The following is an 18,117-nucleotide window of genomic DNA, read 5'->3' on the forward strand; positions in this document are numbered from 1 at the left end:
TACTTTGTGAATTTTGGCCGTTTTAGACCTGCTTCGAAGGCCTGTAACTTTTTATCTAACTTATTTTCTGTCAATAAGAAATATATAAGATTGGTTTCAAAGAAATTATATTCAAAATTGATATAATTGCTTAAATGCTTCAACAGAAAATTTAAAGCTAACGGTTCATTGACGTGGGGGTGATCCACGAAAATGTTTTGTCAAGGCACTTTTTCTTTTTCATGAGGCTCAAAATTACCAAAATAAGAACAATTTCACCCTATCAGAGGAATGTAAAGAGATGGAAAAACAGCTTTTCTGATTACTCAAAGTTCAACGATCACTTCTATTGAAAATTCTATTGTAAAACGTTGATTAGGTCATTAAATGAAAGTCCAGAAAAGACGGCTCGCCATACAAATCGGATGGTTTCTACATGATTCGACGATAAAAATGAAAATTAGTTTTTCCTTTTTTGCCGATTACTAGTTAAAATTTATAAGTATAAGGAGCAATATTTTTACCAATGTATAGCAAAAGAAATTCTTAACGCAATGATATTAAATTGGTTCTTGTAAAACTGTCAGAAGTCGAGTAAAATCAAGATTATAAGTTATAAGTTATAGTTTTCTCGAGCTCTAGCTTTCCATATTATGGTGGTGGTCATGATGCGGTTATATCAGTAGAATCGCTAGGAAATTCTGAGAAAGAAGATATAGGTACCTTTTCGTATACATACCCAAAATATAAGCCCTAGAAGTTTGCGCATAATCAGGCTTGAAACAAAAGGATTTTGTCACAACACGCTAATTTTTTATAGCGACAACAAAAGAAACCTATTTACTCGATATAAACTCCCTTAAGGGCAAGAGACCTGGTATATGACGAGCCGTTTTTCCATTGTTTTCAAAAATAGCTGTTTTCCATCTCTTTACATTCCTCTGACCCTATTAATAAGAACAAAAAGAATAAGATAAGAAGACTCAAAGTGCAAAAAAAAAAAAATAAGAGCAGACGAGCCCCTAGCCTGGATATCCAAGCTCAAAATTTAAGAAAAAACAAAATTTACCTCAACATACAAAGTTCTTAAATTATAGAGCTTGGTCTCCCTAGAGAATGAAAGTGAAAACCCATGTTTCCTAGCCAACCCAGGGCAGCAAAACAGAAATTAATAAAAAGCAGTCTTACAAGATCTAAAACTATTAAAAACATCCAAAGATTACACCAAAGTCCATAAAAAAGTTTGCATGCATTATCATGACCAACCATGTTTTCTTGGAAAATGAACTTGCCTCTGTTTTCTTCTTTTTCATGTTTTCGTGTAACAGAAAGCCCTATCTTCACTAGCAGCTGGAGGACTATCCTATTTTTGCTTTAGAATTGCTCAACACCGTGTAGATTGGCCCTTACGGTTTTAGCGAAGTGAGCGCAAGCAAGCGGACTGCATTCTCTTAAGAGAATGCAAATCGCTCTAGGGAGACCAGGCTGTAAATCAGAACATAAAATATCTAAAACTAGACTGTGAAATAATTTACAGCCTGGATATCCAGGCTAACGAGCCCCGTCAAAAACTTACTGGCTCTAATATAAAAAAGTGTAGAAGAAAGTCGAGATAAAAAGAAAATGTTAACTACACTTGCTAAAATCTAAAATATACGTGTTTTACATAAAATAATCAAATAAGCTAAAACTACCAGTGCAATAAAAAGTGAACTTAGGGTGCCATTCTATACCCCTTATCTTTTTCTGGCGTCGCTGCATCTGGGTAATGCCCTAAAGTTACACATAAAATGAAGATTGTTAAAAAATAAACTAAGCTAATAAACTCTAAATCAACCCCTCAATATCTATCAAAATGTTTATCAAAAAAAAACGATCAGATAATTCAGTTTAATTATATATAACCACAATCAAATTACAGTTCAAAATAAAACAAAAATGAGCATTAAATTTGTGTAATAAACACTGTAAGACCAAGTTCTCAAAGGCATTTTGAAGAATCCGATTTCTGATTTTGGGTTCCGGGAGGGCATGATTGGCAACCATACACGTCTGGACTGGGTTTCATACCGGGTGGGCAGTTCTCGCAGAAATAGCCACCCAATCTTGACATCCCTGCAGGACAAGGCTTACAAGGGTTGTTTCCAGAAGCTTTGATTCTCTCCTTAACATCAGAATACTGCTTGTTTGTGCAGCATCCTGGTCTGCTGGAAGAACGATCTCTTTGCCTTCGGTTCACCTATAAGCATTGAAAATTGTGGGTTATAGTTTCTAACCTGCTTGATTTAAAGGTATTTGATAATATTTTTATTTAGAAAGGATATAAAACAGTTTTCTAATGGTACCAAAGCTATCGTCTAGCCCTCAAGCTTTTAGGCTAAGTACTTAACTGTTTGTTATTAAAAAACAATTTGAAAAATCAGTCATTTTAAAAGCTTTATACCGTGAAAAGAAATAATACAATGTAATGAAATATACCTTTTTTGGTTGAGTAGAACAAATTTGTAATTTCGCTTGAAGATGAAAAGGAGTAGATGAATAGACATTTGGTAATTCATATTTGCTTCGAACACTGATTTTCCATGTCGAATCTGCCGATGGATAGTATGGTCCTGGTAAGGTTCCTGATTTGGTTATGCAAACAGAGTAGGTTTGATCGGTAGAACAGGTTTGGTATGGTGAATATCGGTGACCTCTGCACGATAAGAAACCGACGTTATCTTCGTAATCGACACCGAAAGACATTGGCTCGTCAAACATGTACTGGACCTTATTAAGTGTATTTTTTATCATTTCAATCTTAGTTTCAACTCTGTAAGGACCTCCTTTTGACGGGTGTTGCGGTGGCATGAAGATTTCAAATTGCTTGATAAAGAAGGGACCTGTATCTTCTTCTTGTATCCAACCATGATCTGATAACCATTTATGATCATTGGGAATCTTCAATAAAACTTCTCCTGACGTCTTCCAAAGTGTATCGTTAGATTTCTGGAGGAGTTGACTAAGATCAATTGTACCGTCTTTTCGTTGTTTACTGGTGATTGGAATTAAGGCGCTGGCAAAAGTTGGATTCAAACACATGTCCCGTTGGTAAAATGCAATCAGCCGATCGATATTAACATCATCAATGTTCTGTTTAATTTGAGTGCAGAAATCTTTCTCATGGCCATGATTCAAATACGTTATTTTATCACACGCTTCTTCAATCAGATTCCGTTTCTGGACCTTTATGATAAAGATTGATAACATTTGTTTGAGTTTGAGTTCCAGATCTGATTGAATATTATTTTCCAAAGATTTTGATAGTTCATAAGCACTTGATTCTTCTAGTTTAGCTTGTGCTAAATCCTCCAAAGCTTGTGCCATAGTTGCCTCGTTACTGTTAATTTCCTGGATAATCGTTAGGACGGAGTTCATTGTCTTTCTTGTCTCTGCACATAAACCGTCTTGAGCTTCTGATTGGATGGCATCTGTTGCAAGTATTGATCTCGATTCAATAATGACACCACAAAGCCCCTCAACAACGTTACTTAAAATGTCTCCAAGCAACGAAAACTCATTTGGTTCGATGGCAATCTCACCAACACCACCGTATCTGTCTAAAAATTCAGCTGCAGCATGAGAATCAAATCTCTCTTTATCCACCTTAATCACCAATAAAAACCTCCGAGCTGCTTTCAAATCCACTTTATTTTTCTCAAAATGTTGTCTGAACCTTTCAATAATGGGCGATAGTTTTTTAGTTTCACCAACAAGATATGCAACACGCTTACTTTCAGTTTTGGCTTGATGGATCTGACTGACGCCATCTTTGGCTAAAGAAATCAGCTGCTCAAACCAATCCTCGCCAATCTGAAACAAAGCCGATACGAAAGACAAAATGGTATCGATGGTTGCTTCAGCGAGCTCTTTTTCCTTAACGATAGTTGCTTCGTTCTTCAATTTTACTAGCTGCTCCCGTAACAAATGGTATGTTTGACTGTCAAATAGTAAAGCCAATTGACGTTCTCTTGGGACAAGGAATTCGTTGACTTTGGTTTTAATTTTTTCAGTTTTAAAGGTAGCGATTTCTTGAAAACGTTTTGAAACTTGTAATTGCGATTTAGTGATGCTCGTACTCAATTTCAGAATAGCTTCGTGTAATTCTGAGAATCGTTCTTCCCAGCGTTTCTCACGGACCATGCTAGTAGAATCATATTCAGTGTTTAGATAGACAAATTTGTTTGGTCTCGGCTTTAAAAGATACTTCAAACGTTGGAGAGCTGACCAGGTCACACAATAAGCATGTAAATGTTCGTTGGCAAAATAATCATGAGTGTAACAACTCCAATCTCCACATCGAGCTTTTAAATTTTCTAGAACGTTTAATATAGAGTTATATTGTTCCTGACGGGTTCCGGTTGTATTAACTTCACGAATAATATATGTGAAGTCATTTGCTCTACACGAGATACAGTCAATGGAGATTTGATAAAATGTTTCTGGACATTCATAAGGTGTTATACCAAACGAACATTCAGCGAGACTATCTTCGTATCCTTCACACTCAACATCACGAACAAGACAAGTCGTATTATTTTGGTCTTCCACTAGGATTTGTTCGTGTTTACCATACGGTATACCTGTTTCTTTATCACAGATAACTTTGGTATTGTTAAAAGTCCATTGAATTGGTTTGGTGGCGATTATAGGGATATCTATAGCCTCAAGCAAACCTCTCTCGCCATTTTTTAAACTGAAGCTATAGTAGCCACTAATACATACTACTCCAGCTTTGCTATGGCAATAACCTCCACGATTAGCTTTGCATTCAGAAAAACGTTGAGACGATCTATCACATTCTAGATCGGTTACGGTAGCACTAAGCCATGTGTCATTCACCAGAGCTGTAGCATTGAAGGGTTTCCCAATATAGAATCTTGAAAATTCCCGACAAATCGCATTAGCTTCGTTTTCACCCCACGCCTTCCAGGAGTTGTAGCAAATTGGTCTTCCCGATAGATAAACTGCACCAAATCTTCGATACCATTTACTTTCTCCTAAATGAAAATTGATAAATAATCGAGTATCTGTGTATTATTTAACCGCCCAAAGTGGATTTGCAGAGAGATTTTGCAAAGTTCTCCCAGGATACCAGATTGCATTCGACAGCTCGCATATCAGATCTCACTTTTCAACTTTTTGCACTCTCATTCAATCACATATCATAAGGCGTGAGTGTGGTTAGCCTGGATATCCAAGCTCAAAATTTTAGAAAAAATAAGTTTTATCTCAGCCAGACAAAGTTCTAAAATTATAGAGCTTGGTTCACCTAGAAATCAGGTGAACCCCTGTTGACAGATTTTCCTGCATGAATCCCATGGCTGCAAATAAATATATGCACATAATGACATGCATAATTTCAAGATGGTACCCCAGCAGTGATAAATCAATTTAGAATGGCGGTCATTTTAAAAACTAAAGTATGTGTTAACTTTTTAGCTTTCACCGCTTGTCAATGAGTCACGGTATATATATTTCTTGCACATCAATTTAATCATAGCGCAAAGTCTGGTATATCTCCCCTATCCCCACACTCTTGTATCAGAGTTGTGGAACCCTATTCTTCTCTCATGGTATGGGCTGACGCATAGATAGATAAATAGAGTCGATATTTTACGTGGATAGCCCAGTAATCTAGGACTTTTAGACAGTCTTTTGTTTGTTTTCACGGGGTCAACGGCCAGCCGGCTTCACTATCTATGAACTGAACGGAACATTGGAAGAAGCGGGGATTCGAACCACAAACCCCTGATTTGAGACGCTAACGCCTTTGGCCACTTGGCCAACGCTCCTTAAATACACCTGGGTTAAGATACAATGTCAAGCGATTTGAAATACCACAACGGTGTAGCACGAACGTGCAAAATATATTATTTATTTATAAGAAAAGCAATTAAAAAAAAAAAAAAATTATTACACGCATAGGTCATTATGACGTCATTTGTCAATTAGTTTTTTATATTTATCAATTAATGTCTCCTGTGAGCATTCGACAGCTCGCTCACTTTTCAGCTTTTTGCAATCTCATTCAATCACATATCATAAGGCGTGAGTGTGGTATGAAGAGATCAGAATGTTTTCAAGAACTCAGTGAATAAATTTGAATCAAGTTTTCTACATTCATTTTGAACATTTGCATTGATCATTTGAAAATTTACATTTACATTTACATTGAACCATTTGGAATTATTTTCACATATCAATTCACATTTGGCAGGCTGGTAAGCTAATATTTTCTAAACTTTATTTTATATCAAGGCTTTGTCAACTCAAATTTTCTAAAGTAAGTTTTTCAATCAAATTTGTAATTTATCAACTTAGATCAATTTGTATCAAATTTATTTTTCAGTTTGAACATACATTCAATATCAATCAATTCATAACGTTACGAACACCTGTGTCCGATAATTCCACAAACGGGAATCGAAATCGGGTCGCTTGTGCGAAAACCGAGAGTAATGACCACTATACCACTTCACCTATACCGTACTTTTATGAGACAGATAAATTTTATAAAGAATCTCTTACCATAACCTTTCCTCAAACTCAATGAATGTTTGTCATAACATTTAATCTCAGTGAAGCTCATCCAATCATTCTTCGAAGCCTTGAGATCATATTTACATCGCGTAAAGTCCCTCTCCGATCCTTCACATTTGATTGAAATATAAGTTTTGTCATTTCCACGGATTTTACGAGAACGTGTAGAGTATATCACCAACGCACTTCGAAACCCAAGACTCTTACAAACAACTTTAGCGGTCTTCTGATTTGATAATCTAAGAGGGATTTTTGATTGCCCGTATCGGATAATGACTGCCTTGTTATTTCCTGAAAAGATATTATAACAATAGCGTTCAGTTTGAGGTCGTTGTTGTTATTTTCTGCCCGCGTAGTTTGATTATTCGCCCGATAGTGTCATTTGGGCCCGACACGAATCGGCGGGCGGTATTGAAAGGTTTTGTGACTCAAATTGTACCCACGCTGAGGAAACTAAAGCGCCAGGCTTCAGAGGGCTAAAATATCATTAACAGCCCGGGTATAGGGTAATAACGTCATTTGCGGCCCGTATAAAATAGAAGATTTTGTTTGAGAAGTGCAATCACAGCGTACGCAAGTGGAGGCCGGGCCTTAACTAGGATTGGTTTCTATTTCATCCTATTTAAGATGGAGCAGAACTTTTTGATAAATTTCATACGCATTATCCTCTTGACTATATTTTATTAGGCAAAGTTGCAATAGAGAATTGTTGAAATATAGCAGCCAATGAAAAAAACAAGCTATTTCTGATTGGTTACCTTGTTGATTTATTCACCACTATATATTTTGCCTACAATCTAAGATGTCTGCGGCATTATCAGAAAAGGTCTATTTAGTGAATAATAATCACGATATATATATTGTTGTAAGAAAGAAACTAGGAGAAAAAAAAAAGGAGATGTGAAAACGGCAGGTTCAAAATGCATAAAACATAATGCATATTGCATAATGCATAATGCATAATATTTGAAAAATGTCAATTTTAGAGTCTATAATATGGAGAATTTGAAAGATGTTACTTTCAACAAAACAAATATACCGTTTTCTACCAAAAAATAAAGGATAGAAAGCTGTAAATCTGTATTTTAGATGATGAAGAAAATCCATGATCCACTGAAAATGCTTGTCGCCATTTTGATTTTCATAGTTGTATTTTACAGAATGTAGTATAGTGTAGAAAAAACACGAAAATATCTCCTCCGTATATCACTTTTCGAAAGCGAAAACTCGAAAACGTAAATTTTATAGCAAGATCTTTATTCTGGGTTTTCTCGGAGATCTTTTCGAACAATTTCTAACAAATTTCAACGGGTTTTCCCTCTTACAAAGCATTAACCATGTGAATGCTTTTTGTTAGATAACCCAATATCCAGCCAATATGAAGTAAAGAGCTTAATGCGAAAGCTAGATCAAAGAAAATAGACTTCGAATCATTTTACATTCGAATGTTTAAATGTGTTTACCTTTTTTTGAGAAAGAAGAAGGGGGAAACCTTTCTGATCTGTTGCATCTTCTTATTATTTATGCTGGCGGAAAAGCCTTTGTTGTTATGATTCGAATGTTTTCTCTTTTGTTCGAATTCGAAAAGTAAATATCATGTCTGGGGAAATCCCTCTGATTTGGAATGTTTACTTAAGAAACTCTTCTAAGGTTTCACGGTTTTAGCCTCTACAAAGGAGAGTTTTAGAAAATATAAAATCGTTCTGTAAATTACACAATACTATTATGCATTATGCAATATGCATTATGTTTTATGCATTTTGTACCTGCCGGATGTGAAAACCTGTAAGCTAATGATACCATAATTTTTGAAATATATTTTTGAGAAGCTTTTCCAGCTTTTCCTTAAATTTTATTAAATTATCAAGCTGCGAATTCTTCAAGTATTTTGTTAATGGAATATAATTTTTTTTCAAGTAAATCAGCCTCAATCAATCAACCAATCAACCAATCAATCAATCAATCAATCAATCAACCAATCAATCAATAATTAAATCAATCAATTATTCCTGATTATTTTTTAATGTTTTAATCTTTAAAGCATTAAAGCTTTATAAGTGCATGACATGATCTTTATGTGGGGGCATTTAGTGAAAGCTATGACTAGTATAATTTATCCTGCATCAGTAAGATTCTTGCGATTCCATTGGTCGAAAGACATCAGACATCGCGTGGAGGTGGGATATAAAGCGTATCTGTCTTCCTCACATTCGATTGAAAAAAATAGAAGACATTGCATATTGACGAATGTGCTTTCGAATGTTTTGGTCAAAATTCGAATGTTTTGTTTTGAAAAGACAGAAAAAATAGAATAAGAGGAAAACAGTGATTGAGAATGTTTGTGTCAATAGGATGCAGAAAATCTTTAAGTTATTTTGATTTTTACTTTTCTTTGGTTGATATGGATTGAGCAAGACTTTCAATTGCGATGCTATTAAATGTCACTTTCACATATCCCGCTTTTACAGTTTGCTCTTTATTGTAAGTATCTGCTTGGAGAGTTCTGAAAATTTTTCGTGCTTTTGGAACACATGCAAAAGGACTTCAACGGGATAAATCCGTTGCACGGTCGTCTCGAGGTGGGAAACGGGATATACAGGGTCAGTAAAAACCGTATTGGTGGCGAGGCTTGCCGAGACGACCGTGTAACTAATAGAATTAACAAAAAAAGCATTCCTTTACGGTTGGAGGGCTAGCTTTCTTACATTGAAACTGACCTGATAAAGAGCAGATCTAGGACAAGCAAGGCGCTATAATATTGGCCTATGACTGAAGTATCGTGATGGGTTTACAAAAAATGATGAACAAACCTAAGAGATGGCTATCAGCGTATTCAATTTTCAGATTTTTTGATTTCGGGAAGGAGCAATCTTTCTCATCTTCACAATTGCTTCCACAATCGATTCGCAAATTACATCTTTGCCACGACGAAATGGAATAGCCAGAATCGCAATACCAATATCGACAATATGATATTTCCCTGTTTTTTTTTCCAAGAAATAAGAGGACGAAAAAAAATCATATAATATAAAATTCTAACCCCGTTAGGGTTAAAAAAATCTTTATATTTTGTTCGCAAAAAAGTTTTAAATTATAGATAATACTTCTAGTAGTTAGGCTGCTTTGCTAAGCCTGAGCCTCAAACTCGAATCTAGTCCCTCAGTTCGCTTTTTTATGATTCTGAAAGTGCACGCGGACGATTGTATCACGTCCACCATAGAAATAAAAAAATGCGAGTATAGATCTGGGTACGATATTGCCTAAGCCTAAAACCTATACAAACTAGACCCAATATTTAATTTCCTCACCTTAGATACTTGATAACACGTGAGTTTGCATAGCTGTATTCATTAATTTCTTCTCTTGTGCAACCCCCTGATTCACTGCAGCATTCTTCGTAAGAGCTACCTAACCCCCGTCTCACTCTCGTAGATAGAAATTGAACAGCTTTTTTGGGCGATAACAAAACATCAGAAAGTTTGGAGTTCGAGACTTCCTTCTCAGGTGACTAAAGAAAATAAGAAATCATAAAAATGGTTATCCATAGATATTCTTAACTTTTTGAGGCAGATCATCTTGAAATATTGTCACAGTATTCTGAAGGGTTCTGACCATAGTGACTTTTTCATATTTCGTCGGGTATAAAATGTGTTTTTCTCTGACTGATCTACGCAGCAAAACCATGACATATTATAAATTTTCTGTTAGGCCAGCTATTCCTGAATCTAAAAAGATAAAAATCGCCATGAAAAAATTTGATGGAGAAGACTCTTGCGAAGAGCAGTACTTCAACTTTGAGGAGCTTATTTTTGGCCAAGAAAAAATATTTCGAAATCATTTTTGCACTAGATGGTGTATCTCCAAAGATGGTCCAAATTTCATAAAGTCTTAAGTATTAGTTCTTGAGATATTCGACTTTTAAAAATAATGACGTCATAAAAAAATGACGTCATAATCACGTTTTCTTAGAAAAACTCAAATTCTCCTGAAAGTAAATTAAGTTACACCAAATCCGATATTCTACATCCAAATACGCTTCCAAAAATGTATAACTTGTTATGGTTTATGTACTCGAACTGGGGCGGAAAAATTAATGTAATTCGGGACATGCATTAAGTTACCCGAGTCGTGGCAAACATAAAAATAGATTTTTGGAAATTCTTTGTCAAAATGCTTGAAAGTAGTGCTTTTTGACCAATTTTTTGTCAAAATTTTCGTACAAAAAGAGTCACAACTTTTGATACATCAATTTTGAAAAAAATTCTTTTGCAGACAATATGAAAAAAGTTTGAAACAAAAAATAACCCATTAAAACTAGCATTTTTTGTAAAAGAAGGTAATAAATCAAGTATATTTCCAAGTTAAAACCTATTAGTAATGTGTAGAAAATTTTTAACTTGTTAATGAAATATATTTGATTTATGGAAGCTCTATCTTTGATCTCATAACAAATCTTTTGACTATGGCCTTAAGTTAGGATTCAAATTCAATCTAAATTTAACATGTGACACACCGGAACCCGGCAGCATAAAATGGCATTCTTAGGTACTGTTGCCAAATTTCATGATGGTCTTAGTTTTTTGGCCAACTTCATCATGAATATTCCTATAAAATTAGTCCTTATAATAAAAAGCGTGTGTTTGACCTCTAAGACCTTCCAAGATTTCTTGGACTCCCAGGCTAATCATAATGTCAAAAATAATTTTCCATCGAAAGATATAGTCCAAAGTATATCAATGATTGACTTCAAAAATCATCAAAAAACAAAAAAAAAAGCCCTTTTTTAAGTCAACCAGGGCAAAGTTTTAAGCTGTATTTTTTGATTGAATGATGTTTTTAAATATCTTTTTTCGCATTTTGAAGAGTTTGGTTTATGATACAAAAATGAAGATCATAGTATTATTCTACAAGAAGCTGATTTTCATGTTCTTTATTTTTCATTTTTGTTTTTCCATATTTTCTTTTTTTTCTTTTTTGATAATACTCCACTCCGGATTATCTTTTTAACGAGCACGAAACCGCTAACTAATTCAAATTCTGTTGAAAGTTATTGAAATTTGAAAACACGCAACCAGCTAATTTGAAATAGACTTTAGTTCGCTTAAGGTCTTTGGTCAGGTGAAATTTTGTAATTGTGCTTTAACATTAGAAGTTTTGAGAGGTAAAACACTAAAAAAATCTCGAACACCTTAAAAATAAATCAAAAATAAATCAAAAATAAATCAAAAATAAATCAAAAATAAATCAAAAATAATTTTAGACAGGGTAATTTTCAATTGCAAGATTGCAGTGGAGAACAAAATAACTAAAAATGTAGTCATCTTTTGGAAAAGATTAGTCAACTTGGTGTTAATCAAATCAAAAAAGTATTGCTTACAGATTCAGGGTACCATTTCAGAACCTAAAAGAAAATTATTTCTGAATTTGGAAAAAAAGCCTAGCATAAAATTTCTTTAAGCGTATTAAAAACGTTAGTTTACGCATAGTCAATTATCAGTTTTAAGATGTGTGGAAAATATGACAGCTCTTATACCTTATAGATTTTTATTTCAGACAGATCCCCAATTGCCTCAAATCAAAAAACTAAAATAATCTTCTACCTTGAATATCGATTCACCAATAGCAATTCTTGCAAGGCAACCAAGAAAAAGCAAAGATGATAAGAGAAATATAACAGGATCCTTCATAGCTTTTGAAGCTCCAAAACATGAGTTACATTGAAATCCAAAATGGCGTAAAATTTCCAAACAACTAGTTTATCAATTTTTATTCACGACCTTAACAATATTTATCTGACCTTTCTGTTTGAAATTCATTCGTGAATACATTTTAGATAAAAGAGGTAGGCGTAATATAACACAAAAATAACATCTTTACCAAACTTGTTCCCAGTCTCTTTGTTTCATGATTCTGATAGCGTTTGCGAAAGGAAGGTTCGTATAACGTCTATCAGTAAAACCAACAAAGATACAAGTGGCTCTGGGTACAAGATTGTCTTATTGCAAAACGAATTCTGATTGGTTCAGTCCCGGGGTTCAGTAAACAAAACGCAGCACTTGAATACTATAATAATAGCCATATGTGTCTGAAGCCTTTTTTGCAGCGTTTTTGTTTTCACTAGCGATTTTTGATTGCCGTATATATCTTTTCCCAGGGGATATCTTCCAGATTTGCATCAATATTTTTAGCCTAAACTATAAGATTTTTTGTAAGCTTTGCCCCTGATTAGTACCCATGACTAATATAGAATCTAACAATAGAGTGCAGGAAACTTACGCATTCCTCCATATGGAATCTTGAGTAATCCTTTATTTTTTCTAAATTTACTATTACTTTCAAGCGTCTCTGTATTCTTCAGATCAAGGAATCCTCTAATTCTCGAAAGTAGAATCAAATTTTATTTTCACTTTTCACATAAAACATTTTCAAAGCTGTTAATGAATCTTTGTAAAAAGAGATTTTAACAACTTACTTTGGATTAGACAGGAGACCCGTCCTGTATTTTTATAATCTGATGTATACAGGACCTGCGTGAGGCAGTTTTCTGCCTCAAAAAATTTACAGTGGGAAATTCGAATATAGCGATGTCCTCACTTTCTAAAATAAAAACCAAATTTCGGAAGTTGCGTTTTCTCTAAGGAAGTGTGACCAGTAAAAGAATAACAAAATTTGATTGGCCATGTTTTCAACCGTTATTAGGATCTGGGAAATTCAAACTCTCAGCCCAAACCATGCTATATATTTATTTAAAATAAGAAATCATAGCATGGATCCTTAAGCTAACTTTGGATTTGAAACCTGACGCTCTACTGATTGCGCTATCGATTCATGTGTATCTTGAGTTTGAGTTTATTTCAGACGCAGACCTCTCACGTAAATCTATATTTACACGGAATTCAAACCTCGCTCTGAGCAAGGAAAAAGACCTTTCAGGAAAGTTTGACTAAAAATATAATATCGTGACTTGTCAATTTGCCAAAAAACATTTTGAGAGTTTATTTTCAAACTACGTAAAAAGATTTGTGAGATTTTGTAGAAAAATCCACTTAAATAATAATTCAAAAGTTTGTGGAAAGATCAGTCTAGAATAGAGTTGACCGCGAATGACGCAGATACCCCTAATGGCTCTTCAATATACATTGTGTTTTATTTTGTAAGAAATGCTAGGTCGTAGTAGACATTTAACATTGAAACTAATTAGCCTTGAGCTTACTTAAAACTAGCAAGTAGCAGACGCTAAGCCCGGGGGGGGGTACTAGGGTTGGCGAATGAGGGGTATGTGCGGACGGGACCTCCGAAAACCGACCCTTAGAGAGACTGATTTTTGCTGAAAAGGTGACCCTTAGAGAGACTTTATTACAATTTTTTCTCCGAAAATCAAAAAATTTCCTAAAAATCCTGAATTTTCTGACCCTTAGAGAGACTAATCTAAAACTTTCTGATTTTTCCAACCCTTAGAGAGACTTTGAAAGGTAAAAAAACCGACCCTTACCGTCTGCACATACCCATCATCCATTTTTGTCTAAGTGCCCTCCCCCCCCCCGGGACGCTAAGAAAAGATGATTACGAGAATCTCTGCAGCTAGCCAAGAGAGACTGAACGGTCTTCAACTAACCTGAATAGCGTAATCACCTAATAAATAATGTAACGTAAATACTAGCAGGAAATTCGGAGAAAGAAAGAGAGACTTATTACGCTTTTTTATCCAGGCTAAAAAAGTTGCCTGGAATGGTGGTTCAAGAAAAGACAACATTGAAGGTTGGTAAACTCGTATTCTCCATTTGCCTTGGTAACCTTACAGATCGTATCTCTGTCTCCGGACCCTTGACAGGACTAAAAAGAAGAAAACAAAGGAAAATTCTGGGAATTTTACGACCCTTAGTAGGACAAATTTGACCAATTTTGACCAAATTTTGATCTTTCAGGGGGTAAAAAGTTGAAATTTTCCTATTTTTCCGACCCTTAATGGGACTAAGATTAGATTTTCTGATTTTTCCGACCCTTAGCGGGACTTTGGAAGTCCAAAAACGGTACCCTTAAGGGCAGCACATACAGTACCCTCCATTTGCCTAAGTACCCCCCGGATACACAGTTAGATGCGGACCCAGCTGGTACACAACGTTGTTTCAACGTTCATCTAACGTTATATGGACGTTGTGAACGTTAGATAAACGTCAAAAAAAATTGTGTGCCAGCTGGGGAGGATGAAAATGACTTTTTATTGGAAAGATTCCCACTGATTTTCAACCATCAAAGTTCAAATAGGCCACTCAGCATATTGTACTTATCAGAGACAGTTTCATTGGTGGTTTTCAGAAAATTACTTTTCAAGTATTTATCTTAGTAATGGGGTATGTATATTTTCTTTTACAGTGTCTGACAAAACTTTTGACTAAGACTACACCACTAAAGTCTATTCACGATAAGTGTGCACTAAATTTAGCTTTGCTTGTTATTTCTCAACCAATGCTTCAATCTTAAAAAGTTTGGTATCGTTGGGAAGGTAGGAGGGATGCTTATTAATTTACTGTTAGTTTTTCCGTAAAGTTTGAAAAGAACATGAAGAAAAATGAAGAAGAAGAAATTCAGCTTTTTATAGATAGGTCGTACAAACGTTATTTTTACATCTTTAGAAATCTTAAAGCTTGGCCATTTCCAAAATATATACTTTGACTAGGAAATATAATAAATTATTAATAATAAAATTTGCAATATTCAACAAAATATAAAGTAGGCTGACTGCTCTTTCTGAAAAGAAATTTCTTACACAATGTAAAATTCCGGGGTTGACAAAGTGGTCTCTTATCTTATCTGTTGAATATTGCATATTTCAATAAATATTTCAAGACCTTTACGCTATTAGCCATTTAGCCCTCATTTAAACCCTGACCCCAGACTTAGTCCCTCCCTAACGTACATTGAATATCAATCAGAGTTACCCCGATCGGGGCTCAAGTTCAACAAAACTCATTTGACCAACTTATGTTGTTTCGAAGGTTCTTTGGAAGGACAATGAACGATTTGGAAAGCTCACAATACACGTTTTTTATAAAAACATCCAAAATTTTTAAAGCCTTCGGATGTTCTTAGCTTCTTGAGTTTTAAGCCTAAAAATGTTCTTAAAATGCTCTTAATTTGACCATTTTGTGAATATTTTTGACTATTTTCCTAAGAAAAAGGGTGTTTTTGAGTCCACAAAGCCTTATAATGTTCTTAACTTGTTCTTAACATTTTGGCCATCGAAGCCTTATGTTCTTATATAGTTTGTTCTTATATAAAAAACGTGTACAAACTCCCCGAACGTACGTCGATGTTAAACAACCCATTGATTTTTTTTGTGTTTTAAGAATAGAGTATGAAATTCATCCAGTAGTTAAGATATTCCAAAGTAAAGAATGAAGATTTTCATCAAATGTTTTAAATAAACTACTATACTATGTATAGGGGGGTTGTACTTTTACGATGTGACGGGATTGGCCCTTTTTTAGTACGGTATTACGGGATTTGACGAAAAAAGAGACGGGAAAACGGTATTTTAAAATCAGACGGTGACGGTATTTAGGTACATTTTTGCCCTGTTCAAGCCGGTGTGACGGTGTTATTATTTTTTCAATTTTCGGGATTCCGGGATTCAGCAAAAATTTTGACGGGAAAACGGTATTTCGAACCCCTACAACCCCCCCCCTGTATAGCAATGTGCCCTCCCTATTATTACCATAATGGCTTTATGGCAACTCCTGAACTTGGGCACAGGATGTACGGTTTAATAAAATACTATAAATTGGTAAAATTGGTAAACGGTAAATAAACTACATAAATTGCTTTATAATAAAATGATCACTCAGCAACATTCTCGATATGACTTTTAACTCGATCTTTTGATACGACTGTATGTTTAGACGATACTGTTTCATTGTTGTGTTTGGTTCGCTCAATGGTCGATTTTCGATTGCTCATTCGTTTAACCATTTGTCGAATACCTCGATTAAAACACATGTGAACGAACGGGTTCACGATCGAATCGATCATTGCGATTAACCAAACGATTTGAGTCAATAATCGATCCTTTCCAGCTTGATATATATTCAATAGCGACAGAATATTATGAATAAGCTGAGGTAGCCATAGAATAATGAAGCTAGCCACTATTATAATACACGTGTAAGTCGCTTTTGAATTTCGTTTACAAATTTCAGTTTTCTCTCGAACTAATGTTTTCCCAATCTCCTTAAAATGTTTACGAGCGATCAACAAAAGTTTGAAGTTCGTAAATGCTAAGAGTAAGATCGCAATTGAAACCAATGCTGTCGAAAACATCAAAAACACGCGGTTGTCATTGTTTTGGTGACCTGTTATATCCTCGAAATAGACCAAGCCGAGAGCAGTCAATAAACCAATCAGCAACCAGGATATTGATATTAAGATGTAATGATAGCGAGTGCTGCTCTGTCTCATCTTGAATGGATATATTATTGATAGAAAACGCTCCAAAGTCATGCATATTAAGCCCAAAAATACTTGAAGGAGTAGTAAATTAGCTATCATTATAGATTCGGTATAGCCTTTTGAGTAGTATACAAAAGAGTTGACACCAACAAGCACGTGTGTGAATTGAAGGTTCAGCAAAAATCTTGTCTCTTTCATGCGACGTGTCTTTCTTTTCAACAATATGCAAGTCAGAAAGAATAAATTCACCAACACAATAAATGCCCCTTCAAAAATTATGATGATTTCCATATTTGAATGCCCCCTTTGATTCGCCTCGGTGATATTGTTTTGATCTTCTTTGTTTGAAGGGAGGAAGGGTGGTAGATGTCCCGGCATGATGGCGGGTATACTAATTGGTATAGGAGGAGAATCGTCATACTTTGTGAAATTTTGTGTGGTATTGATCGAGCTATGATCGGTGCCAGTCATTGCTTCCATTTCGGCTAAAAAGAAGGGAAAAAATGAAGTTAGTTTACATATATTTCAATGTACGTTTTGTTTTTGTTTCGAAATGTTTGGGTGTCACACATAACTAGGATAGGAGTTTTTTAACTAGGATTTTTCTGTCGATGTAGACGGTGAACCGAGAAAAGTTTTCGGTATTTTGGTGTTCACGACCCCAGTGCAATCCCCCTCTCTTTCAAAAGATATACCGTCGTTTTGTATAAGATTGGCATTTCTGCAATAAGATCCCTTTGTCACTATTTTAGCAGAAAAGACCAGGACTTCGGGCGAGGGGCAAATCACTAAAATAAATCTCGTACACAATTGTATAAATCAAAAATAAATCAAAAATAAATCATAAATCAAAAATAAATCAAAAATAAATCAGAAATCGAAAATAAATCGAAAATAAATCGAAAATAAATCATAAATAAATCATAAATCAAAAATAAATAATGAATAAATGAATAAATCAGAAATAAATCAGAAATAAATCAATAAATCAAAAATAAATCAGAAATAAATAAAAAAAAAATAAAAAATCTTTCGAAAAAAAAATTTATCAATTTATTTAATTTTTTGACAATAATTTTGATTATCAGTTCGTTATAATTTGAAAATTTT

At 34.6% G+C, this 18,117-nt stretch overlaps 2 protein-coding genes across 2 annotated transcripts; both read right to left on the reverse strand.

Moving 5' to 3' along the window:
* Positions 1 to 1,544: 1,544 nt before the first annotated feature.
* Positions 1,545 to 12,391, reverse strand: LOC136806816 (uncharacterized). Its single transcript, XM_067063396.1, has 6 exons — positions 12,162 to 12,391; positions 9,870 to 10,069; positions 9,372 to 9,541; positions 6,550 to 6,852; positions 2,458 to 5,018; positions 1,545 to 2,218 (listed from the first exon to the last, which is right to left on the reverse strand). The coding sequence occupies exons 1-6, from the start codon at positions 12,246 to 12,248 to the stop codon at positions 1,961 to 1,963; spliced, it is 3,579 nt and encodes a 1,192-aa protein (XP_066919497.1). The 5' UTR covers positions 12,249 to 12,391; the 3' UTR covers positions 1,545 to 1,960.
* Positions 12,392 to 16,151: 3,760 nt separating this feature from the next.
* LOC136806826 (tachykinin-like peptides receptor 86C) lies at positions 16,152 to 17,659 on the reverse strand. Its single transcript, XM_067063407.1, has one exon. It carries the CDS (start codon positions 17,485 to 17,487, stop codon positions 16,399 to 16,401), a length of 1,089 nt encoding a protein of 362 aa, XP_066919508.1. The 5' UTR covers positions 17,488 to 17,659; the 3' UTR covers positions 16,152 to 16,398.
* Positions 17,660 to 18,117: the final 458 nt, after the last annotated feature.

The sequence above is a fragment of the Clytia hemisphaerica genome, unplaced genomic scaffold (genome assembly GCF_902728285.1).
Source record: "Clytia hemisphaerica strain Z4C2 unplaced genomic scaffold, Clytia hemisphaerica genome assembly, whole genome shotgun sequence".
Classification (NCBI taxonomy): domain Eukaryota; kingdom Metazoa; phylum Cnidaria; class Hydrozoa; order Leptothecata; family Clytiidae; genus Clytia; species Clytia hemisphaerica.